The following is a 27,908-nucleotide window of genomic DNA, read 5'->3' on the forward strand; positions in this document are numbered from 1 at the left end:
TTCATAAATAAGTAAACAGTAAGAAGACTCAATGACCCTATATGGCATGGCCTCTGAGAAGCAGGCTGAGTTTTGAAAACAAAGTTCATACAAATTGGAAAGCCTGTGGCTTGTCTTATAGCTCACTTTGTGCAGAAAATTTTAAAAAGTCTTATGGAGTTTAGGTCACTGAAGATCAGTGGTTCTCACTAGGGGACCCAGGGACACCATCAGGTGCCGGGGTCCAGCCCCAGTGGGTCCAGGGTGATTTGAAGGTGGGGATGGAGTCAGCATCCTTGGAAAAATACATATTTAATTACAGATATATAGAGAGATTAGAAACGGATAGTGTAGTAGGAAAATTAGTGGAGAAAAAGATGCTGAATAACTTGGTTTACGTGGAATAGCATCCATGCTCCAGATGGGAATTCAGCCAGAAAAATGGGGAGCAAGAAAGAAGCGACATGGGGGAATCAGTCTTTCTGGAAACTGATCCCATTTTCTTTATTTTTAGGTTTGCTTATATACCTTTTGTTACACATAGGGATGAATACAGAGTCATGTGGGGGTCAGCAGTCCTGACCTTCATCAAAATCAGGTGCTTCACATAAAAAAATGTCTTAGGGATTTTACATCATCTTCTGGCTATGAGACCTGCTGACATTTTATGATTCTTTCTTTCTGATAACCAAAAAACTTATTTCTTCCAAGGGTGTTTTTTTCTTAAGCTAGGCACCACCCTCCAAATAGAGTTACATTCCTATAGGGTGAGGGTGTAGTGAGTTACAATCAAGAAAGGAATTTATTTAACCCAAGGTTACCATGATTAATCTTAAAGGTTAATACTTATTTCTCCTATATGTTAGTTATATTCATTATAAGGACAGGGAATATGGAGATTTAGCAGCAAACATCAGCCCAACAAATAAAAATCCTTTCACCAATGCTCCCCTTAAGATCTATTTAGTCTTAAGATAGTGATAAAGTTACATTTTTACACAGCAAGGACACAGTGATTTATAACAAAGTACAGTGATCTATTACAAAAGAGAAAATTCATTAACTCAAAAAGTCTAGTATTGCTAACCTTAACAACTACTATATTTCCTTTTCTATATCCCAAATACATTGATTAATATATTCCCAGGTGCCTAAGGATATGGAGGCCTGGCTGCAATCATTGACTCAACAATGAGAAAAGCCCTATGCTAATTGAGACTTTCAAAATACTCCAAACTCTCTGTGCTGTTTATGGTTAAGAGGTAGTAAACAATCATGTGCATAGTGGCAGGAGTATGGATAATCCTGTCACACAAGCTAGTTTGCCAGCAGAGAGGTTTGACCTGAGACACCCTTGTCCCACCCAGGGGAGGGAATTAGCAGCAATTATTGGCACAACAAATGAAAAACCCTTCACCAATATAATTCCTAACCAACCCACTATACTAATAATTTCTAACTCCCCAAAAGAATTTGCCTTTAGTAAATCTAAAACATCTCGTGCCTCTCAGGTTGGGAGGCTGTAAACAATCACATGTGGGTGGACGAACCTATACAGGCGGGCTAGATAACCTTCAGAGGAGTCCGTAAGCTGAAACACTCTTGTCACGCCCAGGAATTTTTATTGACTTGGAGCTGCAAGTTAACTCCTTCTTTGAGAGAAACGGTTATGGGGGAGAGCCCCTCGTAAAGTCAGAGGTGTAGGTGAGAGCATAAAACAGACTCTGGTTTTGGGGTTAGATGCTCGGGAACGGGGTTTCCTGAGGCTTGATCACATCTTTGCGTATGCCAAGCCTCCTTCCTCATGACCTTTGCCATGGGCGGAGTTCCTCACGCTGGCCCCCGGCAATCAGGGACACTTGCCACCTAGGGACACTGGGTAATGTTTGTAGGTATTTTTATTTTTATTTTTTTTTTGTTACAACGAGGGGGCGCTCCTGACATTCAGTGGGTAGACTTCTCACCATGCATGGAACAGCCCCACCACAACAAAAAACTACCCCCTCCCCCGAGAATTTCAATAGTGCTGAGATTGAGAGAGCCTACAGCCTAGCCATTCATTGCTATAGAATAAGACAGTGGTCCTCAACTAAGCCTGATTTTGCCGCGCCACCCCCGCCCCCCACCAATCTGGCAAAGTCTGGAGACTTAAAAAATCGTGGGGCAATGCACATCACATCAACGTTACCGTTTTCATTTTAAAGTACACAGTTGAGTGGCATTCAGGGTGTTCACACCATTGTGACCGTCACCACCATCTAGTTACAGAATGTCTCAGTTCAGTTCAGTTGCTCAGTCGTGTCTGACTCTTTGCAACCCCATGGACTGCAACACACCAGGCCTTCCTGTCCATCACCAACTCCTGGAGTTTACTCAAACTCATGTCCATTGAGTCGGTGATGCCTTCCAACCATCTCATCCTCTGTCATCTCCTTCTCCTTCCGCCTTCGATCTTTCCCAACCTCAGGGTCTTTTCAAATAAGTCAGTTCTTTGCATCAGGTGGCGAAAGGATTGGAGTTTCAGCTTCAGCATCAGTCCTTCCAATGAACACTCAGGACTGATCTCCTTCAGAATGGACTGGTTGGATCTCCTTGCAGTCCAACGGACTCTCAAGAGTCTTCTCCAACACCACAGTTCAAAAGCATCAAATCTTCAGCACTCAGCTTCCTTTATAGTCCGACTCTGACATCCATACATGAGCACTGGAAAAACCATAGCCTTGACGTCTACATCTCCCCAAAAGGAAACCCCATGCCCATTCGTCTACTTTGTCTCTACAGATTTGACTACTCTGGATTTTGGGGAGAGGTCACAACTGGCTCTGCTATGAGTTTTTCTTGGGCACAGACCAAGGGTGCTGTGAAACCTCCTACAGCACACACCACAGCCCCACAACAGTCGTCACCCAGAGGTTGAAAGCCCCACAGCAGATGGAGAGCGAGCATTGTCTTCAGGATGTCACACCTCCCACGGGTCTCTGGTTGGGTAGAGATCTAGGTGGAGGCGTGACTCTTCCTTCGGCAGGTGTTAAAAACCTCAGCCTTGTGGTATTAGGTGGGCTTCCCCATCTCCATCTGGTTCTTCTCCTGGACCCTCCCTCTCAGTGTAAGTCCCATTAGCTCAGCTCTGCTGGGACCAGAGGACCGGAATGCTTCCAGAATCATGTCTCCTCCTCTCACCCTCCTGCTGAGCCTTGGCGAGTCCCAGAGAGAAGGTGGGGGCCCTTTGATGCCTCGAAGTGGAGGCAAACTCTTGACTTTGGGGTTCACCTCACCAGGGCTCTGTGTATGGGCCAGGAGATCCAGGTTTGGGAAGGTGAATCCCTCCCCCAAAGTTATAATTACTTAACTCTCGTTTTGCACAAGGTGATGGCAAAAGACAGATCTGGGGTTCAAAAGTTGCTTCTGGGGCCTTCTCTGGTGGTGGTAAGCATGTTAAAAAACTGCCCTCCAATGCAGGGGGTGTGGATTTGACCCTTGGTTGGCGGCAGACTGAGATCCCCACGCCACAGGGCAACTAAGCCTGCACACCCTAGAGCCCGTGCTCCACACCTGGAGATGCCTGCGAGCCACAACAAAGAGCCCCTGTGTCAGAGTGAAGACCCAGTGCAACCAAAATAAAAAATAAAGACCCCTGGGCTCACCTTACAGTTGGGTTTCCCCTGGCTCACTCTGTCCCAGTCATGCGGGGTGTCCTGCCACTCCTCTGCCTTGAGCTCTGCACCTGTGGTGGTTTCTGCCTGGGGGGTGAGGGTCCGGGAGGCGTTTCAGCGTTTCACATGGCAGTCCTTCTCAGCACAGTCAACATGTTCTCACCTAGCTGACCACTGGATCTCATGGAGGTCCCTCCCCCATCACAGCACCTTCTTCCATCACCCCTATTTGCATCCTTCCAAGCCAGGGGTTCTTAACTGGGTAGTTCCTCAGTTTGTCCTCAGGGGGACATTTGGCAATGTCCATGGAGACTTCTCCCATGTGGCATGGTGATAAAGAACCTGCCTGCCAATGCAGGAGACGCAGGAGATACAGGTTCGATACCCGGGTTGGGAAGATCCCCTGGGGAGAAGGAAATGGCAACTAACTCCAGTATTCTTGCCTGAAAAATCCCATGGAAGGAGCCTGGTGTGCTACAGTCGATGGGATCACAAAGAGTCGGCCACGACAGCACACAAGCATGCTCGACTCAGCTCATGGAGGTTTTCTGGTTGTAATAGGTTAGGTGGGTGGTGGTCCGGGTAGACAGTGGATAGAGGCCGGGGTGCTGCTCAACATCAAGCTCAGGATGGTCCCTGCTATGGGCTGAATTGTGCCCCCTCGAATGCACATATTGAGGCCCTAACTCCCTCCCCCTTCCCCATCCCCACCCCCACCCCCTGCCCACCACCAATGTGACTATAATCAGAAGAGAAACAGATTTGGGCATCTGATTGTAGAGAAATCGAAACCGTGGCATTAAATGAAGTCAACCCAGACTTGTGTCCAGAGAAACACTAAGTCCACCAGAGAATCTCAAAACTCTGGCCATGGAGAGCCCCCCAAACCCAGTGGTGTAGGGAGAGTCAGAGTGAGTAGGAGGAGGGGTCAGAGAAAGCCAGTGAGGTGACTTTTTCAAGGAGGAAGTGGTCACATATATAATTAACAGAAGAGCAAAAGGGGTGAGGGTTAGGGTTGAGAGCTGTCCACTGAGAGTTCCAGGAAACTTATCAGGTTGCAAAAACAGCTTCAGAGGAAGTGAGGGGTGAGAACCAGTTTCTAGTGGTTGAGAACGGAGCCTGAAGGGGTAGAGTATAGCCTTGCCCAGGTGGTGATGTCTCAGGGGGATCAGTCACCCCATCTATAGACCAGGAAGAGTGGAAGGGGGTGGACCTTCTCCAAAATATCATATCCATGCTCTGAAGATTTTGTTCCTGTACCTGACTTAGGGTGAGAGAACTCTGGTACTGGTGGTGATGTAATAACTGTGGAGTGCTGATAAATTCCTAGAATGATGACTTCCCTGGTGGTCCAGTGGTTAAGGCATCGCCTTCTAAAGCTGGGGATGTAGGTTCGGTCCTGGGTCAGGGAGATAACATCCCACGTGCCTTGGGGCCAAAAAATCAAAAACATAAGACAGAAGCAATATGGTAACAAATTCAATAAAGACTTAAAAATGGTCCACATTAAAAAAAAAAATCTGTAGAATGATGTGTTACTGAGGAGTTATCAACCCCTCCTTTTGGCCAACGGAAGGTGAAAACAGAAAGGACATAGTTTGCCTCAGGAACACAGATGTTCATGGAGCTCAAATTCCGTCCTTTCTCCCTGCCTTCTGATTCTGCAGTGCACCTGTCGTATGAAATGGGATGAAGAAAGCAGACAGGAAAGGCGGACCGGAGATACTGTCTTATCATTGTAATTGGGAAAATGGAAGAAACTGGGGGTAAACAAGGAAGGAAGATGCTGAGCTGAGGGAGGAGAATGAGATGCCCTCTCAGTCTTCAAAGCTCACCTTTCCTGATCTCCATGAGACCAGCACCAACCAGCAGAAACGGATCTCCAAGCACATGGGCGCCTTGAGAAGTGAAGATGGTTAGACTGGTCCTGGGCTGGAGTGATGAATGTGCCTCCTTAAAAATATAGATTTCGTTGGGATTGTTCAGTCGCTCCATCGTGTGTGAATCTTGCACCCCATGGACTGTAGCATGCCAGGCTCCTTTGTCCTCCACTATCTCCTGGAGTTTGCTCAAATTCATGTCCACTGAGTCAGTGATGCCATCCAACTGTCTCATTCTCTGCTGCCCCCTTATCCTTTTGCCTTCAATCTTTCCCAACATCAGGGTCTTTTCCAATGAGTCGGCTTTTGGCATCAGGTTGCCAAAGTATTGGAGCTTCAGCTTCAGCCTCAGTCCTTCCAATGAATAGTTGGGATTGACTTCCTTTAGGATTGATTGGTTTGATCCTAAAGTCCTTGCTGTTCAAGGGATTCTCAAGGGTCTTCTCCAAAACCACAATTAGAAAGTGTCACTTCTTCAGTGCTCAGCCTTCTTTATGGTCCAACATAAAGATATATATTATATATATAGTAAAAATGAGAAAGAAGGGAATCTTCCTATTTTTTTACAATGAGAATGGACCTTGACAGCATTATGCTAAGTGAAAGAAGTCAGAGAAAGACAAATACTGTGTGATATCACTTAAAGGTGGAATCTAAAAACAAAGCCAAGCTTGTAGTAACAGAGAGCAGAATGGTGGTTACTAAAGACCAGTGGGTGGAGGAAATGGAGAGATGAGATTTTAGGGAACAAACTAGTAGATGAATAAGTCCTGGAGCCCTAATGATCAGTGTGGTAATGATACCCCACAGTGTCACAAGATAATCATCAAGCTTGCTAACAAACCAGATCTTCATTATTCCAAGCACAAAAAAGAAATGTTGATAATGTGGTGTGAGAGAGGCATTGGCTAACACTATAATGGCAATCGTTTCACAATAGATTAATGTATCAGATCAACAGATTGCACGCCTTAAACCTACAGAGGGTTCTATGTCAAAAACATTTCAATTAAAAATTTAAAAACACTTTTCAGTTTGGGATGAAAAAGATTCTCTGAAGTCTGTGGATGTTGCCCCAAATGTATCCTTTTCATATCACACCTGTTGTGGTTCATCTACAATAGCAATGGGTGGGACTTCACTACTGGGTTGTTGCGTCTTTAGCTCTTAATCCTATTGACAAGTATACCTTTTCTGTACTGGTGGTTAAATATTTTGAATGATATCTGCAGAGACAGTAAAGAAGAAAGAGGGATAAATAGCCAGGATGTGGAAGCAACCTAGATGTCTGTTGACAGATGAATGGATAAAGAAGTTGTGGTACATATATACAAAGGAATACTACTCAGCCACAAAAAGGAATGAATTTGAGTCAGTTCTAGTGAGATGGAGAGCCTGTTATACAGAGAAATAAGGCAGAAAAAGACAGATTTCATATAGTAAAGCATATATATGGAATCTAGAAAAAATGGTACTGATGAACCTCCTTGCAGGGCAGGAATAGATATGCAGACACAGACGACGGACATGTGAACACAGCAGAGGAAGGAGAGGGTGGGACAAATTGAGAGAGCAGCACTGAAACGTGACTACCGTGTGTATAAGAGATCCCCAGTCGTAATTTGATGTATGATGCAAGGAGCTCAATACGATGCTCTGTGACTACCTAGAGAAGTGGGAGGTGGGAGTGAGGTTCCAAAAGGAGGGGACCTATGTATACCTATGGCTGATTCATGTTGATGTATGGCAGAAACTATCACACATTGTAAAGCAATTATCTTCCAGTTAAAATTAAATAAATTTATAAAAAGAAGTAAGGATAAAGACAAATGGAAGAAGGAAATATTCCCATGGCTGTGATGTTAAAGCTGTTTTCGGGAAAGATGGGGGTGGTTGAAAATTTGGCTTGCAGGAAGGAAGCACAAGAGTCCTTCAAACCTGGAAGAGACAACAGGCTTGGTCTGCAGGAGAAACGTGCTGTCTTCATCTTCCTCCTGCCCACCTGCACGAAGTCCCTTAGTTCTCTGCAGCAACTCTTTTCCTCCATGGGTTCCACTTGGAGCTCCCACAGCCCAGAGTTGGGGCCACTTTCAGCTCCACCTGTGGCCACTGGGTCTCTTGGTCATGTCTCCAGGGCTCTCTGTGCTCGGAGCCTTCTCCCACACCTCCGACGTGAAACCCAGTGGGCTCTCTTTCCAGACTTCCTTCTGTGAAGCCAGTCTTCAAGCAGGAGCCCCATGAGGGCCACCAGGACCAGGACAGCCAGGCCAAGCCGGATGAGATTCTGGACCATGTGATTCCAGAAGAAATGGTCTGGGTCAGAAGAACAGAGTGATTGCTCATGGGGAGCTACCAAGGCTACCTCACCCCATCTCTTTCCCCTTTCCTAAGGGCCCACAGACCCCGCTGCCGGCTTACCTTTCTGAGATTGGGTCCCTGTGGTTAACTCGTAGGAGTCCCAGTAGTCTGCAGAGAGTAAGGAAAGTGAAGAAGTGAGGAAAAGAGATGACGTGAGGGACTTCCCTGGTGGTCCAGTGACTCAGACTCCATGCCCCCAGTGCAGGGGGCCTGGGTTTGATCCCTGGTAGGGGAGCCAGATCCCGCTTGCCCCAACCAAGAGCTCCCTGATGCTGGGGAAGTTTGAAGGCAGAAAGAGAAGGGGACACCAGAGGATGAGATGGCTGGATGGCTTCACCGACTCCATGGACGCGAATCTGAGCAAACTCCAGGAGATGGTGAAGGACAGGGGAGCCTGGCGTGTTGCAGTCCATGGGGTTGCAGTCAGGTTGGACCTGACTGAGGGACTGAACAACAATGACTTTGACTGTAGGTTATGAGTGCCATACAAGCAAGGGTCTTCGTCTGGTTGGCTGACAGAACTGCAGTTCATGGCTTGCTCTGTGCTCTCAAGGGATATTGTGAAAGAACGCCAGCTTTTTAGTGTGCTTGGGAGGCTTTGAGTCCTTCCCCCGAGTTTAGAAGTATCTGTTACTCACCAGAAGAAGTGTGCTCGGTGGGCGCGAAGGTGGTGTCCCTGGCATCTCCTGGCAGTGGAGACAAGGAGAAGATCAAGGGGTCTGGTCTTCCTACCTATTCCCTCCCCCATCCCCGCTCCTCTGTCTGCCATGTGTCTGGCGATGGTCCTCATGCTCTCGCTAACTCCTGGACCCCTGGGAACTGATGTGGATGAGAGCACTGGTGCAAAGCACCCTCTCTGCATCTCCCCACCTGCCTCTTGGCTGCCATCCTCATTGCTGTTTGGTGGTCACTTAGAGATCCAGAAAGGGCATGGGGCAAAACTGAGGGGGAGGTCCTCACCTTTGACCAGGAGCTTCACAGGCTTGCTGGGGAAAGACCACGCGTGGTTGTTGTAGGAGCCAAAGCACCTGTATGTCCCTCTGTGTGCTGGGGTCACAGGGCCCAGGTGGAATTCTGCCCACAGGTTCCCATATCTGAGCTGGGGGCGGCTGGATTGTCCCCCCTTGAGCAGGAAGAACGTGCTTGTAGCTGTCGCCAGCTGGCAACGGAAGGTCACGTTCTCTCCTGAGGTCACCTCAGACCTGGGTTCAACCGAGAGTGTGGGTGTGTCATACAGTCCTGTGAGAGAAGGTGGCTAGTAGGTTAAGAGCATTTTTTTTTTCTTTTGGCCACGTGCCACATGGGATCAGAGTTCTCCCACCAGGGATTGAACGCAAAACCTTTCCACTTGAAGGGTGGAGTCTTCACCAATGGATCACCAGGCAATTCCCGGTACAGAGCATCTGCTTGCTGCATCTCCAAGCGTCCCTCTAGTCCTTAGGGCCAGGATATCACTGCTCGGAATCTTGCTCTCTTCTTCTATTTCCTAGATTTGTCTTGGTTATGGACACACCCTCCCTGAATTCTCCCTTCAAGACCGAGACGGTCCCTCCACCAGCTGCCAAGAGAGTTAAGAGGAATCTCTTTCCCTACATCACTGGTCCTCAGCATTTGGCCCTTGGGACCAGCAATGCCAGCATCCTGGGGATGCTTGTTAGAAATGCAAATTTCCAGTCTCTACCTTCTAACTATTGCATCAGAAACTTGGGGGAGGGGAAGCCACCTGTGTTTTAAAATCTGTTTGGTGGGACTTCCCTGGTGGTCCAGTGGTTGAGACTCCACCTTCCAGCGCAGGGGGAGGTGCAGGTTCCATCCCTGGCTGGGGAGCTAAATCCCACATGCCTCGTGGTGGCCAAAAATCCAAAACATAAAACCCAAAGCAGTATGTTAACACATTCAGAGAAGACTTTAAAAATGGTCCACATCAAAACAAACAAACAAACAAAACTTTAAAACCTCATTGCTACTTTTAGTTGTAGTAAAATATACATAAATTTACCACCTTAACTATTTTTAATTGTATAGTCCCATGATATTAAGTACATCCATATTGTTGTACGATTGTCATCCCTGTTAATCCCCAGCACGCTTTTCATCTTGTAAAACTGAAAGTCTATACGATAAACATTAACTTTTCATTTCCCCTTCCCCCAGACCCTGGCAACCACCATTCTACTTTATGCCTTTGAATTTGACTATTTTAAGTCCCCCATATAAGTGGAATGTACACTTATTGATCCTTTGACAGTGGGCTTATTTCACTCAGTATAACATCCTCAAGTTACCGAGTGTCAGGGTTTCCTTTTTAAGGCTGAATAATATTCAGTTGTATGAATAGACCACATTTTCTTCATCCAGTCATTCACTGGTAGGCAAAGTTGTTTCTACCTTTTGTCTGTTGTGAATACTGCTTCCATGCATGTGGGTTTACTAAAGTCATCTGTGCTTCTGCAAGTCCACAGGTGACTCTGATATTAACTTAAACTTGAGACCCACATCCCTCAATGGAAGGGACCCACCTGACCCAAGATTACCTGGCCACCTCAACCCCTTGCTTTTTCCATACTTCCATTTCACCCTCACATGCTGTGTAACTGATTTGAATTTCCTGACTTTGACTCATGGTCTGTCTTCTGCTAGAACCCAAGAACCGCAAAAGCAAGACTATTTGTCTGGAATCTCCCTAGGAGTGGTTCTCATCCCATCCCTGCCTGATAGGAGTACAGAGCTTCTAGCCTCATTTCAAGCCTACGCTGAAAGTCCAGCCAGGTCCAGAGTTCCACATTTGCTCAGTTGAAGTCTCTGTCCTTAAATTTTTTATTAAAAAATTTTTTTTTGGCCACACCGCATGGCATGCGGGATCTTAGTCCCCTGGCCAGGGATCGAACTCTCATCGCATGCATTGGAAACATGGAGTCTTAACCCCTGGACTGACCACCAGGGAAGTCTCTGAGGTCTCCCTTGGAGCTGCACTGCTGTCCGACTGCCCTTTCTGTGAGTAGTGAGGGCCTGTGCCCCTCACTTATCACAGGTGCTGTTTTTAAGGACACTCCACGGTGATTCCTTCTGGGCACAAACATCCATCTTAGAGTCTCTTTTCCGAAGAACCTAAGAGCAGTCTGCTTCTAGGACATAGAGACAATTCTCTAAAGATAACCCCATAGGCATTAACCAACCCCCTACATTGCCCCCAAGACAAACTAATATCTGAGCAAGGCTTGGGAGAGATGGAGGGAGACGAGCAAGTGAGGACTTTCTGGAGGACTCAGGTTGACAAGATGACCTATAGCTGAACCACGGGATAGTTACCTGTTACCACCAGCTCCAGAGGGTCGCTGAGCTCGGACCAGAGCTCCCCACTTCGGTAGGAGCACCTGTATTGCCCTGCGGTGTGAGAAGTCATGGCCGGGATGGAGAACTTCACCCAGTTCATCACTGGGCGTGACTTCGGTCTCTCCAAGGCAGAAAGTCCCCCCTCAAAGTGCAGCTGGTACTCCATGGCCCCGCCAGCTCCCCGACACCCGATGGTAGCCGGTCTTCCCTTTGGGATCATGAAACTGGGTCTGACCCAGATGGCAGGTTTCGAGAGCATCTCTGGAAGGGAATCAGAGGCGGGAGTTCCCAAGAAAGCCCCCCTTCCAGCCTACTGTCCACCCAACTGCTGGCCGTGAGCCTTCCTAGCCAGGCAGAGTCCCTGGCCTTTCCTCCAGCTGTCTCAAGCAGACACGGTGGCTGAACTCGACTTGGGGGCTTTGAAGGAAAGGACTTACGCTTCTGGGTGCTGCTCCTCTGGCTCAGACCCAGCACTGGAAGACAGGAATGATGAGATATGTTGCCCCATCCGTGCTAGACCCCTCAATTCCAGCTCTCTCCCACACAAGAACTCACCAAGGACGAGAAGGACAGCAAGTGTGGAAGGCATCACTCAGATTCTGCCTGGTGAATGTAGACAGCTGGGTGGAGATGGAGCCCCGCAGGCCAGGAGGATGCGCAGGATGTGGTGAGTGAAGCCCAGGAGCTGTCGCCCAGGGGCTTTCACACCAACTTGTTTACTGATGATTCGAAGGCCTTCCTCCACCTCTGGCCATTGGCAGTAAGGAAAAGACGCAGTTCCCATGATGCATCTGAGTGTATCTGTGGTTTCTAACCAGAGCTTCTGACCATGGTCTGGTTCCCGGCAGAAACTCATTTCTAGGTCAACTGGTAAATTTTGAAATGGGGACGTTATGTCCAGGGAAGGCATAGGGCAGTGTACAGAGCAAAACCATTAAAGTCATTTTTAAAAACATGTGTTTGACTTTGGCTCCTCTGTGTCCAGCATTCATGTGCTGGCATGTTAATTGGTTTCATCAGATTGATAGAGGGACTTCTCTGGCAGCTCAGTGGCTGGGACATCACCTTTTGACATGGAGGGTGTGGATTCTATCCCTGGTCAGGGAGCTAAGATCCAAGCCACATGCCCCATGGCCAAAAACCCGAAATATGGAACAGAAACAATATTGTAACAAGTTCAATAAAGACTAAAAAAAAAAAAAAAAAAAAGACTAGAATGATAAAACTGTCTTCTTCAGATTTATTACAATGTTTTAATAAAATACTATTTTTAAGCAAAATATATTTCTTACATAATGACATTCTTTTAGTTCAGTTCAGTCGCTCAGTCATGTCTGACTCTTTGTGACCCCATGAATCGCAGCACGCCAGGCCTCCCTGTCCATCACCAACTCCCAGAGTTCACTCAAACTCACGTCCATCGAGTCCATGATGCCATCCAGCCATCTCATCCTCTGTCGTCCCCTTCTCCTCCTGCCCCCAATCCCTCCCAGCATCAGAGTCTTTTCCAATGAGTCAACTCTTCGCATCAGGTGGCCAAAGTACTGGAGTATCAGCTTTAGCATCATTCCTTCCAAAGAAATCCCAGGGTTAATCTCCTTCAGAATGGACTGATTGGATCTCCTTGCAGTCCAAGGGACTCTCAAGAGTCTTCTCCAACACCACAGTTCAAAAGCATCAATTCTTCGGCACTCAGCCTTCTTCACAGTCCAACTCTCACATCCATACATGACCACTGGAAAAACCATAGCCTTGACTAGGCGGACCTTAGTTGGCAAAGTAATGTCTCTGCTTTTGAATATGCTATCTAGGTTGGTCATAACTTTTCTTCCAAGGAGTAAAGTGAAAGTGAAATGAAGTCGCTCAGTCGTGTCTGACTGTTTGCGACCCGTGGACTGTAGCCCACCAAGCTCCCCCGTCCATGGGATTCTCCAGGCAAGAATACTGGAGTGGGTTGCCATTTCTTTCTCCAGGGAATCTTCCCGACCCAGGGATCGAACCCAGGTCTCCCACATTGCAGACAGACGCTTTAACCTCTGCACCACCAGGGAAGCCCAAGGAATAAGCGTCTTTTAATTTCATGGCTGCAGTCACCATCTGCAGTGATTTTGGAGCCCCCCAAAATGAAGTCTGACACTGTTTCCACTGGTCTGCTATAAAGCAGAATATTAAAATATTAAGTACATTAATATATTTTAAATGCAAAGTGTGCCCGTTGTTCTTTTTTAAAGGGTAAAAATAATTTTTAAATAAATAAGTTATTTAATTGGAGTATAGTGGATTTGCAATATTCTATTCGTTTCAGGTATATAGCAGTGATTATAGTCCATAATAATTTATTACAAGATAATGACCATAATTCCCTGTGCTATATAGTCTATTCTCCTTGCTTATCTATTTTACCCATGTTAGTTTGTATCCCTTTCTCCCATATCCCTAGTCTGTGCCTACCCACTTTCCTCTCCCGTTTGGAAACCACAAGTTTATTCTCTGTTATCTGTGAGCCCACTTCTGTTTTGCTTATACATTCATTTATATTATTTTTTAGTGTACATATAAGTGATGTCATACAGTGTTTGTCTTTCTCTGTCTGACTGATCTTACTAAGCATAATGCCCTTGAGGTCCATCTGTGCTGCTGCACAAGGCAGAATTTCATTCCTTTTTATGGTTGTGTAAAGATGTGCAAGTTGGTTTTAGAAAAGGCAGAGGAACCAGAGATCAAATTGCCAACATCTGCTGGATTATTGAAAAAGCAAGAGAGTTCCAGAAAAACATCTATTTCTGCTTTATTGACTATGCCAAAGCCTTTAACTGTGTGGATCACAATAAACTGTGGAAAATTCTGAAAGAGGTGGGAATACTAGACCACCTGACTGGCCTCTTGAGACACCTATATGCAGGTCAGGAAGCAACAGTTAGAACTGAACATGGAACAACAGACTGGTTCCAAAAAGGAAAAAAAATACGTCAAGGCTGTGTATTGTCACCCTGCTTATTTAACTTATATGCGGAGTACATCATGAGAAACACTGGGCTGGAAGAAGCACAAGCTGGAATCAGGATTGCCGGGAGAAATATCAATAATCTCAGATATGCAGATGACACCACTCTTATGGCAGAAAGTGAAGAAGAACTAAAAAGCCTCTTGATGAAAGTGAAAGAGGAGAGCGAAAAAGTTGGCTTAAAGCTCAACATTCAGAAAATGAAGATCCTGGCATCTGGTCCCATCACTTCATGGGAAATAGAGGGGGAAACAGTGGAAACAGTGTCAGACTTTATTTTTCTGGGCTCCAAAATCACTGCAGATGGTGACTGCACTCATGAAATTAAAAGACGCTTACTCCTTGGAAGAAAAGTTATGACCAACCAAGATAGTATATTCAAAAGCAGAGACATTATTTTGCCGACTAAGGTCCATCTAGTCAAGGCTATGTTTTTTCCTGTGGTCATGTATGGATGTGAGAGTTGGACTGTGGAGAAAGCTGAGTGCCAAAGAACTGATGCTTTTGAACTGTGGTGTTGGAGGAGACTCTTGAGAGTCCCTTGGACTGCAAGGAGATCCAACCAGTCCATGCTAAAGGAGATCAGTCCTGGGTTCTTTGGAAGGAATGATGCTAAAGCTGAAACTTCAATACTTTGGCCACCTCATGCAAAGAGTTGACTCATTGGCAAAGACTCTGATGCTGGGAGAGATTGGGGGGCAGGAGGAGAAGGGGACGACAGAGGATGAGATGGCTGGATGGCATCACCGACTTGATGGACATGAGTTTGAGTGAACTCCTGGTGTTGGTGATGGACAGGGAGGCCAGGCGTGCTGCAATTCATGGGATCACAAAGAGTCGGACACGACTGAGTGACTGAACTGAACTGAAAATAAATAAATTAAAACCAAAACAAAACAAAAGGACAACACCACTGTTCAAAAGTATCAATTTTTTGGTGCTTAGCTCTCTTTATAGTCAGACTCTCACATCCATTCATGACTACTGGAAAAACCATAGCTTTGACTAGAGTTGGACTGTATATATATTCATACTTGTGAGAGGAATACATACATGGAAACATACACAGATATCATACATAAAATATTTATCTTAAGATATATATATCTTAAGCCATATTTCCCTTTATTCTTTGGTATAAATATCAAAATTTACCAAGAAAACCATCCTTAAACACTTCTCAAAACTCTAAGTTTCAACTTGATTTTCAGGAACCCATGCCGGGCTTAACCCCAGGTGAAGAGTACTCTCTAGCACACAACCAGCTTCAGACATATACTCTAATCGGGGATAAATTACCTTTAAAAAAATGCAACAGAGGGGACTTCCCTGATGGTCCAATGGTTAAGAGTGCCTTCCAATGCCGCCGGGCCCCACACACCACAACTACTGAGCTGGAGCTTTAGAGCCTGTGAGCCACAAGAAAAGATTCCATGTGCGGCAACTAAGAACTGGCACAGCAAAAAATAAAAATAATTTTTTAAAAAAAATGCAAGAGAGGAAAGACCCCAACTGGTCATTCTCTGTCTGTATCTCTGAGGTCAGTGCATGGCTCAGTGATAAAGAATCCACCTGCCAAGCAGGAGATGCATATTCGATCTCTAAGTTGGGAAGATCCCCTGGAGAAGGAAATGGCAACCCACTCCAGTATTCTTGCCTGGAGAGTCCCCATGGACAGAGGAGCCTGGCTGGCTACAGTCCATGGGGTTGCAAAAGAGTCAGACATGACTGAGTTAGTAAACAGCAACAATGTAGAGCATGGTGATAGTAATTAACGATATTGTATTCTATATTTAAAAGTTGCTGAGGGGAACTTCCCTGATGGTCCAGTGGCTAAGACTCTGAGCTCCCAATGCAGGGGGCTCAGGTGTGATCCCTGGCCAGACAACTAGACCCCACATGCTGTGACTAGGAGTTCACAGGCCACAACTAGAAAGATTCCCCACACCACAACAAAAATCAAAGGTCCCACGTGCCACAGCTAAGACCTGGTGCAGCTCTTCAATAAATAAATAAATCTTTTTAAAGTTGCTGAGAGAGTAAATCTTAATGTTCTCACCACACAAATAAATAATATTTTAAAAGACAGAAAAAAGGAAATGGTAATTATGCAAGCTGGCGGATGTATTAGCTAATGCCACAATGAACATCACTGTGCAGCAAGGAAGTGTATCAAGTCAACCTGTTGTGCACCTTAAACTCACATGATGTTATGTTATGTCAATGACATCTCAATAAAGTTGAAAACAAAGGGTGATGCAATGAAAATGAGATAGCCAGTAGAAAGTTTGATGTGAAATATTTGACTTCTTATACTTGAAGAACTAATGATAGCCACGTAGGTGTCTGTAGCCAAATTTATCTATCCATCCATCTATCCGTTTATCTGTCTGTCTACCCACCTACCTGACTATCTATCTATCTAATCTATGCTCTCTATCAATCCATCATCTGTTCATAGATTACAGGTTTAGATATAAATATAGGAGGCTCATTCTTTAGACATGAATGAAAAAAACATTCCTCTACATGCCACCATTGAGATAATTCCCAACATGAGAGTACACTGCCTGCCTGATCAAGACCAAACGGATATATTTTGTCCATGAATTCCGTGGAGGTTATGTGGATCCATAGCCATAAAGGCCACATGGCTTTGGACTGATGGATCAACGAAGGAAAATCTCTGTCTGTATGGCACCCATCTAATAATTTTCTGTCCCCAGCCCTTCCCCTGGGATGTGGGATCTTGTCTGAAGGAGGATTTGAGCCCCGTTCAACACTGGTGGAAGAAAATGTTCACTTCTCATCTGAAACATAAACAGGAAGGTTGATCTCCTCTTAGACTCTATCTCAGGGCCCCCCAGAATGAAATTCTTTAGGAAGGAACCATTCCTCTGGGGCAATACATGTAGAAATTCTCTGACGAGGACCTCTGAGTTCATACTTCCTGTGGGTCTCACTGTCTCGTGAGACTCTGTCATCTGTCGATGTTCACTGTCAAGAGGCTAAGTGGGCTCAGGCTGGCCGTGCAGAACCATGGTCCCCAGGAACATTACCCTCTTCTGCCTCGGTGAGTCCCCAAATGCAGGTGGATTAGAGGGGAAGATGAGGGGAATCCAAAATAGTTAAAGTCTCTCTTAACTTCTGACTCAGAAAGTAAACAATCTGCCTTCAGTGCAGGAGACGTGGGTTTAATCCTTGGGTTGGGGAGATCCCCTGGAGAAGGGAATGGCAACCCATTCCAGTATTCTTGCTTGGAGAATTGCATAGACAGGGGAGCCTGGTGGGCTACTGTCCATAGGGTGGCAAAGAGTCGGATGCTACTGAGCGACTAACGTTTTTCACTTTCTCTTAACATAAGAACTCAGTGATTTCAGTGACTGCCAATAAGACTCTGCTCTCCTGAGTGGAGAGATGGTCTTTGCCCAGGTATGTGTCTGCCCAAGCCCATGCTGGCTTGTAAGGCTCAGTGGTCCAGTTGTCAAGTTGGCCTTGCCAGGTTTGTTCAGCCAATGCCATGCTGTCTGGCAGGCCACAATGGTTCCAGAGCTCCTGCAGATGAGAGCCTTAGGGGCTGGAATCTGGAAGATAAAACTAAAAGATGAGCCTTGTTTTCTGTTGAAGAGAACAAATGGCACCTGTATGTCTTTATGTTATTGTTGTTGTTCAGTCGCTCAGTTGTGTCTGACTCTTTGCAACCCCATGGACTGCAGCACGCCAGGCTTCCCTGTCCTTCATTATTTCCCAGAGCTTGCTCAAACTCATGTCCATTGAGTCAGTGATGTCATCCAACCATCTCATCCTCTGTTTCCCCCTTCTCCTCTTGCCCTCAATCTTTCCCAACATCAGGATGTCTTTCAGTAAGAGTCTTTCTGTTGAGTAATTTATCATGAATGTTGGAAATTGGTGGGTGGAGTTTTCATGAATGTCTTTCTTCCAGTGCTCTGTCTTGGCCAGAAGATTCAGGCACAGAATGGTAAGTGTTTCTCTAAGTCTCCTCCAATCGCCTTCCATCCTCCCGGCAACTCTAGGATAGAAAATTCTGGGATAGAAGCTCACAGGGATTCTAATTTACTTCCTGTTCTGTTGATAGCTGTCTCTGCTGTGTTCCTTTTGCACGACTTCTACCTCACTCTGGAATTTTTGGATCCCTCAAATTCACGCTCAGACCAGGATTTAGTCTTTGCCTCCGGTAGGCTGACTGTCCATCGAAGATATGTGTTTTACTGAATGTTCACAACGGCAGGGATGAGGAAGTCAGGAACCACCTTCCATTGCCCAATATTCTTCCTACATCAAATGTTCTCACAATCTTAACTCTCCACAGTCCATCCACTTTTTTCACTTAAAGGGACACTGCCTTAGAGAACTTTATGTCAGTGGCTTCAATTCTCAGAACCAATTTCTTTGTCTATAAAGGTGACTTAAATGGTAAAGAATCTGCCTGCAATACAGGAGACCTGGGTTGGACCCTTGGGTCAGGAAGATCCCCTGGAGAAGGGAATGGCTACACCACTCTGGTATTCTTGACTGGAAAATCCCATGAATAGAGGACTGCTGGGCTACAGTCCATGGGGTTGCAAAGAATCCAATGTGACTGAGAGGCTAACACTTTCACTTTCAAAAGAGAAATAAAGATAACAGTGAAAGAAGATTGGATCTTGGGAGGATGGGATCACTGTGATACAATTTTGGGGATTAATCAAGATAAGGCATGTGAATCATGTACATGGTAAGTGTATTACCTGTGATGGGGCTCTCAGGTGGTTCAGCAGTAGAGATACCTCTGATGATGATGGTGATGATCATGAGGAAAAAAAGTCTGAACTCTGTGTAGGACCCAGTCTCCACTTTCCTTGATTCATTCAGTTCAGTTCAGTTCAGTCACTCAGTTGTATCCGACTCTTTGTGACCCTATGAATGGCAGCGTGCCAGGCCTCCCTGTCCATCACCAACTCCCGGAGTCCACCCAAACCCACGTCCATTGAGTTGGTGATGTCATCCAGCCATCTCATCCTCTGTCATCCCCTTCTCCTCCTGCCCTCAATCTTTCCCAGCATCAGGGTCTTTTCAAATGAGTCAGCTCTTCGCATGAGGTGGCCAAAGTATTGGAGTTTCAGCTTCAACATCAGTCCTACCAATGAACACCCAGGACTGATCTCTTATACGATGGACTGGTTGGATCTCCTTACAGTCCAAGGGACTCCCAAGAGTCTTCTCCAACACCACAGTTCAAAAGCATCAATTTTTCAGCGCTCAGGTTTCTTTATAGTCCAATACTCACATCTATACATGACCACTGGAAAAACCATAGCCTTGACTAGACAGACGTTGGTTGGCAAAGTAATGTCTCTGCTTTTCAATATGCTATCTAGGTTGGTCATAACTTTCCTTCCAAGGAGTAAGCATCTTTTAATTTCAGGTTGCAGTCACCATCAGAAGTGATTTTGGCTCTCAAAAAAATAGAGTCAGCCACTGTTTCCACTGTTTGCCCATCTATTTGCCACGAAGTGATGGGACCAAATGCCATGATCTTTATTTTCTGAATGTTGAGCTTTAAGCCAACTTTTTCACTGTCCTCTTTCAGTTTCATCAAGAGGCTTTTTAGTTCTTCTTCACTTTCTGCCATAAGGGTGGTGTCATCTGTATATCTGACATTATTGATATCTCTCCTGGCAATCCTGATTCCAGCTTGTGCTTCTTCCAGCCCAGCGTTTCTAATGATGTACTCTGCATAGAAGTTAAATAAGCAGGGTGACAATATACAGCCTTGACATATTTTTTTTCCTTTTTGGAACCAGTCTGTTGTTCCATGTTCAGTTCTAACTGTTGCTTCCTGACCTGCATACAGGTTTCTCAAGAGGCAGGTCAGGTGGTCTGATATGCCTGTCTCTTTTAGAATTTTCCACAGTTGATTGTGATCCACACAGTCAAAGGCTTTGGCATAGTCAATAAAGCAGAAATGTTTTTCTGGAACTCTCTCGCTTTTTCGATGATCCAGCGGATGTTGGCAATTGGATCCCTTGACTCATTACTTTCTTCTTTTTTTTAAATTTATTTTTAGTTTATTTTACTTTACCATACTGTGTTGGTTTTGCCATATATTTATTTGTTTGGCTTCTCTAACTGGTTTAGGAGACAGCTCTCCCCGTATAGTGAGGAAGAGCAGAGAATCTGGGCTGAGATTGTCTTAGTTTCCAAACCAGGTTGGAGCACTCTTCAGTTTGTGGTCTTGAGCAACTGGCACGGATATTCCAAGCTTCAGCACCCTCACATTAGGGTGGAGAGCAGAATTGCATATGGATAAGGGTTACCATGGGAACAAAACACCAAGCAAGCTGCCTGGCAGACCAGGGGGCACTCTCCAGCGCTTTTAGTTGCTCGGTCGTGTCTGACTATTTGTGACCCCGTGGACTGTGTAGCCCACCAGGCTCCTCTGCCCATGGGATTTCTCAGGCAAGAATACTGGAGTGGGTTGCCATTTCCTTCTCCAGGGGATCTTCCTGACCCAGGGACTGAACCCGGGTCTCCCATATTGCAGGCAGATTCTTTACTCTCTGAGCCATCAGGGAAGAGGGTAGAATTAATGTGTATGGGGTCTGCTTTGACAGCAATGAAAATGGAATAGATAGAGATGATGATTGCACAAGATTGTGAATGTACTACATTCCATTGAATTGTATACTTTCAACATGGTTAAGTTTATGTTATATAAATTTCACCTTGATAAATATATATATATGTAAAGGAAGGAATTTTGTTCCTCAAAAATCTTTCAGTTCCTCAATAACCTAAATGCCCAATCCAGCAATTCCACTTCTATACATGTAACAAGAGAAACTGAAAGAAGAGATTCTAACAAGATATTTGCACCTCTATGTTCATAGCAACTTTATTCACAATAGCCAGAAGGTGGAAAAAGCTCACATGTCCATTGGCATGAATGTATAAGCAAAATGTAGTCTATACGTACAGTGGAATATTATTCAGCCATAAAAAGGAAACGTATTCTGATACATGCTACAACGTGGATGAATCTTGATGACATTGCACTAAGTAAAAAAAAAAAACACCAGACACAGAAAGGCAAATACCATGTTAATCCACTGATACAAGGTATCTAGAATAGGAAAATTCACTGAGATGGAAAGTCAATTAGAAATGACAAGGGCCTAAGAAAAGAGAGTGTGAAGAGTTATTGCTTAGTGGCTATAGGGGTTTTGTTTTGAATCCTGAGAAAGTCCTGGAAATAGATGCACAATATGGTGGGTATAGGGCCTTCCCCCATGGCCCAGTGGTTAAGACTTCACGTTCCAATGCAGGGGATACCAGTTGGATCCCTGGTCTGGGAGTTAAGATCTCACATGCCTTGTGACCAAAAAACCAAAACATAAAACAGAAGCAATATTGTAAAAAATTCAGTAAAGACTTTAAAAATACTCCACATCTATCTATCTATCCATATCTATACCTATACCTATATTTATATCTATCTATAGATAGATATACACACATATAGTGAGTGTAATTAAGGCCACTTAGCTGTGCACTTAGAAATGGTTTAAATGATAAATTTAATCTTTATATAACACATTTCATTTTGGCCACAATTAGAAATTACCCCCAAAAAATTTTAAGGAAGGAGCTATAAGTCTGTCACACCCTTCATTTAGTTCTTCCCCCCACAGAAAAAGAAAGAAGTAGGGTTTCTCCATGGCAGGCCACCTGAGTCTGGGCCCTGTTTTCTTTTAGGGAACTTTCCCATTCCTATCATATCTGCTACGCCCAGTTCTGTGATTCCCTGGAATGGGTCGGTGAAGATCTTGTGCCAGGGAACCCTTGAGTCTTACCTGTACCAACTGGAGATCCTGGAAAACCTCACCTACAAACAAGTGGAGAAGCAGCTGGGATTTCAGGAGGTGGCAGAGTTCATCATTAACCCCATGGATACAAACACCGCAGGGCTCTATCAGTGCCGATACAGGAGAGAACGTCACTGGTCAGCGCCTAGCGAAGCCCTGGAGCTGGTGGTGACAGGTGCGGCTGTGGGCAGGTCTCCGACCCGCCAGTCTCTTTCCTTTCTTAGTTTTTCAGAAATGTTATGTTTAGAACAGTCTCAAATTTCCAGGGAAATTAAGGTGACGCAACAGGCCGTGCCCGTATACCTTGTACTCAGTTTCCCCTATTCTTAACATCGTTGATCAACGGCTTATTAATAGGTCTTTTGTTACCCAAACGTATTGGCTGCAGACGTATCGACACATTTTTAGAGAGTGATACAATTAACATCACTGGTGCAAAGTTGTTAGAGGTTAGAATTTATCGAGGATTCACTCCACAACTTATGATTGACATTATCATTCACATTTTGCTCCATTAGGTTTTTGTTCTAACCTTGTGTATATTGTAAATGCAAGTTTATTACTGTAAAATTTCCAAAAATGATGCATCGAGAAATTTTGAGTGAAGAATTTATCGGTGCATTTTACGCAGTTACTTTCTCTGTCTGAGCAACACATATACTAGTATCTCAGAAGATGATAGTTCTTCAGTAGAAAGTTCTGATTCAGACAAGGTGAATATTAGATCAGCAAAAAGACCAAAAATAAAAAAAATAAAAAAATAAAACACCAAACCTTAGTGATTGACTCTGACACAGAAAGTGAAAACGAGACTCACAGTGCTGGAGAAATTTACAGGTGTGTCAGGTGTAACTATTGAACGTAATAACCTGCAAAGTCTTATGAAATAACAGAATTAGTTTCTGACCTGCCAAAATAAAAATCACTGGGTTCCTTTGTCCGTAGGTTTTCCCAACCAGGAATACTGGAGTGGGTTGCCATTTCCTCCTCCAGGGGATCTTCCCAACCCAGGGATTGAACCCTGGTCTCCTTCATTGGCAGGCGGATTCCTTACTATCAGAGACACCAGGGAAGGCTCCTGGGTTTCCCTAAGCAGTGAACAATTAAAATATCTTCATTTTCATAAGAAATCCCTTTCAACCACACCCGATTTTGTGTAAAAAAGTGCCTTTCGGAAAGCACCTAAGGATATGAGCTGGTTGCCAGGGGAACCAACCAAGTAATTGATGGGTTAGAATACTCAGCCCTGCCCCACCCCTACCTGACCTCTGGGGTAGGCAGAGAGGTGGGAGGTTGAATCCATCACCAATGGCCAATGATGAAATAATCAGTGTCGCCTAGGAAATGAAGTCCTGTACTCTTCCAGTTCTCCCCTCTGGCTGTTCCTGACACATGCTTTCATAAGCCAGTAATCTAGTAAGCAAGCTGGCTCCCTGAGTTCCGTCTGCCACTCTAACAAATGAATTGAACACAGGAACTGCAACCCAATAACTTCCGATTTATTGCTGCTCAGTCAGAAGCACAGGTGACAACCTGGACTTCTGATGGGCTCTGAAGTGGGAGGGACTTGTAGGACTGAGCTGTTAACCCGGAGCCCCAAACCGCAGGATCTGACCTTAGTGCCAGGTAGAGAGTGTCAGAATTGAGGTGACTTATGGGATGCCCAGCTGGTGTCTTAGAATCGCTCAGTGGTCTAAGGAGGAAACCCACAGGTTGGAACTGGGAACAGAACCATGTAGCCCTTCTGGCTTTAGAGACTAGATCGCTGTCCCTGGAAGACAGCTGCTCATCTGCTTGTTCACTCAGCTCCATCTACAAGAATTTGGGACAGAGGACAGGTCCTGCAGGGGGCTCCCCAGGTGGCTCAGTGGTAAAGAATCCGCCTGCAATGCAGGAGACCCAGGAGATGTCGGTTCAATCCCTGGGTCGGGGAAAACCCCTGGAGGAAGGCATGGCAACCCACTCTCGTGTTGTTGCCTGGATAGTCCCATGGACAGAGAAGCCTGGGGGGCTGCAGTCCTTAGGGTCACAAAGAGCTGGACATGACCGAGAACATGCACGTGGGTCCTGCAGTGGTGAAGTGGAATGCTACCACCTCCCGTTCCTTTGCATCAGGAAAACACGAGCTTCTGCCCTTCTCTTAGCAGGGACCCAAAATGAGTGGCGGGGAAACAGGGAAAGACAGAAACCTTGCGAACAGCTCACTCTCTTCTCTTTCAGGCTTGTACGACAAACCCTTTCTCTCCACCAATGGGGGCCACGTGGCAATGCCAGGGGAGAATATTTCCTTCCAGTGCAGTTCAGCACACATGTCGTTAGACAGATTTTCACTGAGCAGGCCGGGAGGGCCCACCCTGTCACGGCGCCAAGATGCGAGACTCCCGGTGGACTTCACTCTGGGTCCTGTGAACCTCAGCTTCTCAGGAGTCTACACGTGCTACGGCTGGCACAGCGGCCGCCCCTACATATGGTCAGCCCCCAGCAATGCCCTGGAGCTGGTGGTCACAGGTAAGGGCACCACCGCCCCACCCCCGCCGCTGCCAGAGACTTCCATCCTCCTCCTTGGGGCTCTAGTGGGCTGTCCAGGGCCTTGGCATCAGGCAGGAGAACAGAGAGGCACCAAGAAAGAACGGGGCAGGAGAGATTTGTGGCTCAGAGGACCATGGAGAGAAAGGCCTTCTCACCCACATGACATGTGACTTTCACAGCATGTCCCCGAGCTCTCCAGTGTCCTTAAAGACACATGGCCTGTTAAGAAAGGAGAGGTCCGTGTTCAGAATCATCTTTAGGGGTGTCGTTGAGTCAGCAGATACCAGACACAACCTTTGATGAACTCACTTTCTTTCATCACATGCTTAGTCGTAATGGGGAATCCTGACATTAACCTGTAATATAGGAGCCACTCAGAGAGGTTGATTGGTAACTTACCACTCAGGAAGACTCTAAAATACTCTATCAAGAGCTTCATTTAGGGAAACTCACTGGTGCTCCAGGGATTAAGACTTGGGGCTTTGGGACCTCCCTGGTAGTCCGGTGGCTAAGACTCTGAGATTCCAATGCAGGGGACCTGGGTTCGATTCCTGATCAGGGAACTAGATCCCACGTGCTGCAACTGAAGATCTCACATGCTACAACTACAGACCCAGTACAGCCAAATAAATAAGCAAATATTTAAGAAAAAGGGGGACACTCCCCTGCTGGCTCAGTGGTAGAGAATCTGCCTGGCAATGCAGGAGACATGGGTTTCATCCCTGATCTGGGAAGATCCCACATGCCTCGAAGCAACAAACAGCCTGTGCCAGGATTACTGAGCCTGTGCTCCACAATGAGAGAAGCCACTGTAATGAGAAGCCTGAGAACCATAGCTAGAGAGTAGCCCCCACTCACCCCAACGAGAAAAAGCCTAAGCAGCAAGGAAGACCCAACATAGCCAAAAATCAATCAATCAATAAAATTGCATATATATACAAAGACTCAAGGCTTTCATTACTGTTTACCTGGGTTTCATCCCAGGTTGGGGAACTAAGATCCCATAAGCCACAATGAGGTGTAACAAAAAATTTCAAAAAGAGCTTCATTTTTATACTGTTTGCATGCATCACTCTGCCCAGAGGGAGCAAACATGAGTTACAGCAGAGGAAAGCAACTGCTAGTGACTGAGTGGGATGACCACTTGTGTCTCTCACAATTGTCTTGTCCAGTCATTCTACAAGCTAAGTGAATGTAGTGGTCATGGCCTTATAAGCTCCTGTGGCCAAATGGTCTTTTCAATTCATGATACAGGGTCAACTGGGCACCTGTGGAGGAGGGCTGAATTTATTAGTATTTTCCTTTAATGTAGACAGTCACTCTATCTTGTTTTATTTTATTTTTTTTCCCCTGGAGAAATGCTAAATGCTTTATTTTTCTTTTTTTTTTAAAATATAAATTTGTTTATTTAAATTGGAGGCTAATTACTTTACAATATTGTACTGGTTTTGCCACACATCAACATGAACCCACCACGGGTGTACACTTGTTTTAGAAATCACCTCCTATCCCAATGTCAGGATGATCTTTTCTAACATTATCTTCCCAGACTTGAAACATTTTTCACTTTGCAATTAGGAATTCATGTTGAATTCCAGGAATTCCCTGGTAGCTCAGTTGGTAAAGAATCCACCTGCATATGTTGGTGTATGGCAAAACCAATACAATATTGTAAAGTAATTAGCCTCCAATTTAAATAAATAAATTTATATTAAAAAAAAGAAAAAGAATCCACCTGCGATGCAGGAGACTCCAGTTTGATTCCTGGGTCAAGAAGATCCCCTGGAGAAGGGATAGGCTACCCACTCCAGTATTGTTGGGCTTCCCTGGTGGCTCAAATGGTAAAGAATCCACTTGCCCAAATCCACTTGGAACTGATTTCTGTTTTAACAGAAGAGAGTTACTAGGATTTCTGGGCATTGTAATTTCACAATATTTTATTACATCCTTGGGCCCATGAGGTCCATAAAACAAATGGATAAATTTTTTAAAGGTACAATGAATAGAAATAACTAATGAAAGGTCACACACCAATGAACCAAGGTCACTTAGCTTCCCTAAGTTTTTTGTGTTTTGATCACACCACATGGCATTCAGAGATCCTAGTTCCCTGACCAGGATTGAACCCATGTCTGCCACAGTGGAAGTGCTAAGTCATAATCTCTGGACTGCCAGGAAAGTCCCATATTTTCCCTAGGTTTGTCTAAACTTTTTTTCCTACTTGCTTCCCAGATACCAATCATTGTATGAAAAAGGAACACACACTGTTCCGTGGGGTGAGACGATGTAGAGGAGAGAGTTTGGGGCTCTGGATCTATGAAGGTGTTTCAAGGATATGGTTAGATATTCAGTGAAACTGCCGTGTGGGGAGGGGATGACCAGCAAACAGAACAGCCTCATAACTACCTCCTCCTCCGTTTATAAGATGCCTCTGGGGACCACAGCTTTGGACTCAGGTTTAAGGTGAAGTATAGAGACTCACACACAGTGGTAACCAGCTTAGCAGTGCCGTGTGGTGCCTGCGTGCTTAGTCGTGTCTGACTCTTGTCGGACAACCCCATGAACTATAGCCCACAAGGCTCCTCTGTTCATGGGGGTTTCCAGGCAAGAATGCTAGAGTGGGTTGCCATTTCCTTCTCCAGGGATCTTCCTGACCCAGGGATCAAACCCGCATCTCCTGTGTCTCCTGCACTGCAGGTGGATTTTTTACCCACTGAGCCATTGGGAAGCCCGAGATAAAGTATGGTGCTCACGAATGCACGCATTGCCTGAGGAGGGGGTCCCAGTGAACCCACAAACTAGGGAAATGGGCTCTTGGTCGGGAGGGAATGAACGTGACCAGTGATCATTCATTTCCTTCTAATGACATCTCTAGATACTGCTAGCCAAGATCATACAACAGAGAACTGGGTTCGGATGGGCGTGGCGGGGCTGGTCCTCCTAGCCCTCTTGGCCATCCTGGCTGAAAATCGTCTGGGGCCTCAGCTTCCACACCAGGAAGACCAGCAAGATCTGCCTGACCTGAGCTGGAGCTGGCAGAAAAGTCAGACAGAATGGACCTTTGGACTAACTCCTAAGAACCACCAGGGAGACTCCTGGAGCTGATGCTTCTTAGAAGAGCCACTATCTGCGGAGTCCTATGCAGCTGCTTGGAGAGCACAAGGGAGATGAAGATGCTTGGATCCCCTTTCAAACCAATCAAATGGTACTTTCTTGTATGCATCTGATATATTAGCATTCCACCTTTCTAGACATAGTTGAGAACATTCTCAGTATTATCTTGGCTGAACTCATTTCCTGTGATAAA

General features: G+C 45.5%; 2 protein-coding genes across 2 annotated transcripts; one reads left to right on the top strand and one right to left on the bottom strand.

The window, feature by feature from the left end:
* Positions 1-7,634: 7,634 nt before the first annotated feature.
* On the bottom strand, positions 7,635-11,792 carry LOC128062787 (natural cytotoxicity triggering receptor 1). The gene is made up of 7 exons (XM_052655211.1): positions 11,759-11,792; positions 11,641-11,676; positions 11,180-11,464; positions 8,831-9,109; positions 8,509-8,556; positions 7,931-7,978; positions 7,635-7,825 (listed from the first exon to the last, which is right to left on the bottom strand). The coding sequence occupies exons 1-7, from the start codon at positions 11,790-11,792 to the stop codon at positions 7,635-7,637; spliced, it is 921 nt and encodes a 306-aa protein (XP_052511171.1).
* A 5,454-nt stretch (positions 11,793-17,246) lies between these two features.
* FCAR (Fc alpha receptor) lies at positions 17,247-27,706 on the top strand. Its single transcript, XM_052655212.1, has 5 exons — positions 17,247-17,280; positions 18,151-18,186; positions 21,963-22,247; positions 24,293-24,580; positions 27,477-27,706. Exons 1-5 carry the CDS (start codon positions 17,247-17,249, stop codon positions 27,704-27,706), a joined length of 873 nt encoding a protein of 290 aa, XP_052511172.1.
* The last annotated feature ends 202 nt before the right edge of the window (positions 27,707-27,908 follow it).

The sequence above is a fragment of the Budorcas taxicolor genome, chromosome 18, assembly GCF_023091745.1.
Source record: "Budorcas taxicolor isolate Tak-1 chromosome 18, Takin1.1, whole genome shotgun sequence".
In the NCBI taxonomy this organism is placed as follows: domain Eukaryota; kingdom Metazoa; phylum Chordata; class Mammalia; order Artiodactyla; family Bovidae; genus Budorcas; species Budorcas taxicolor.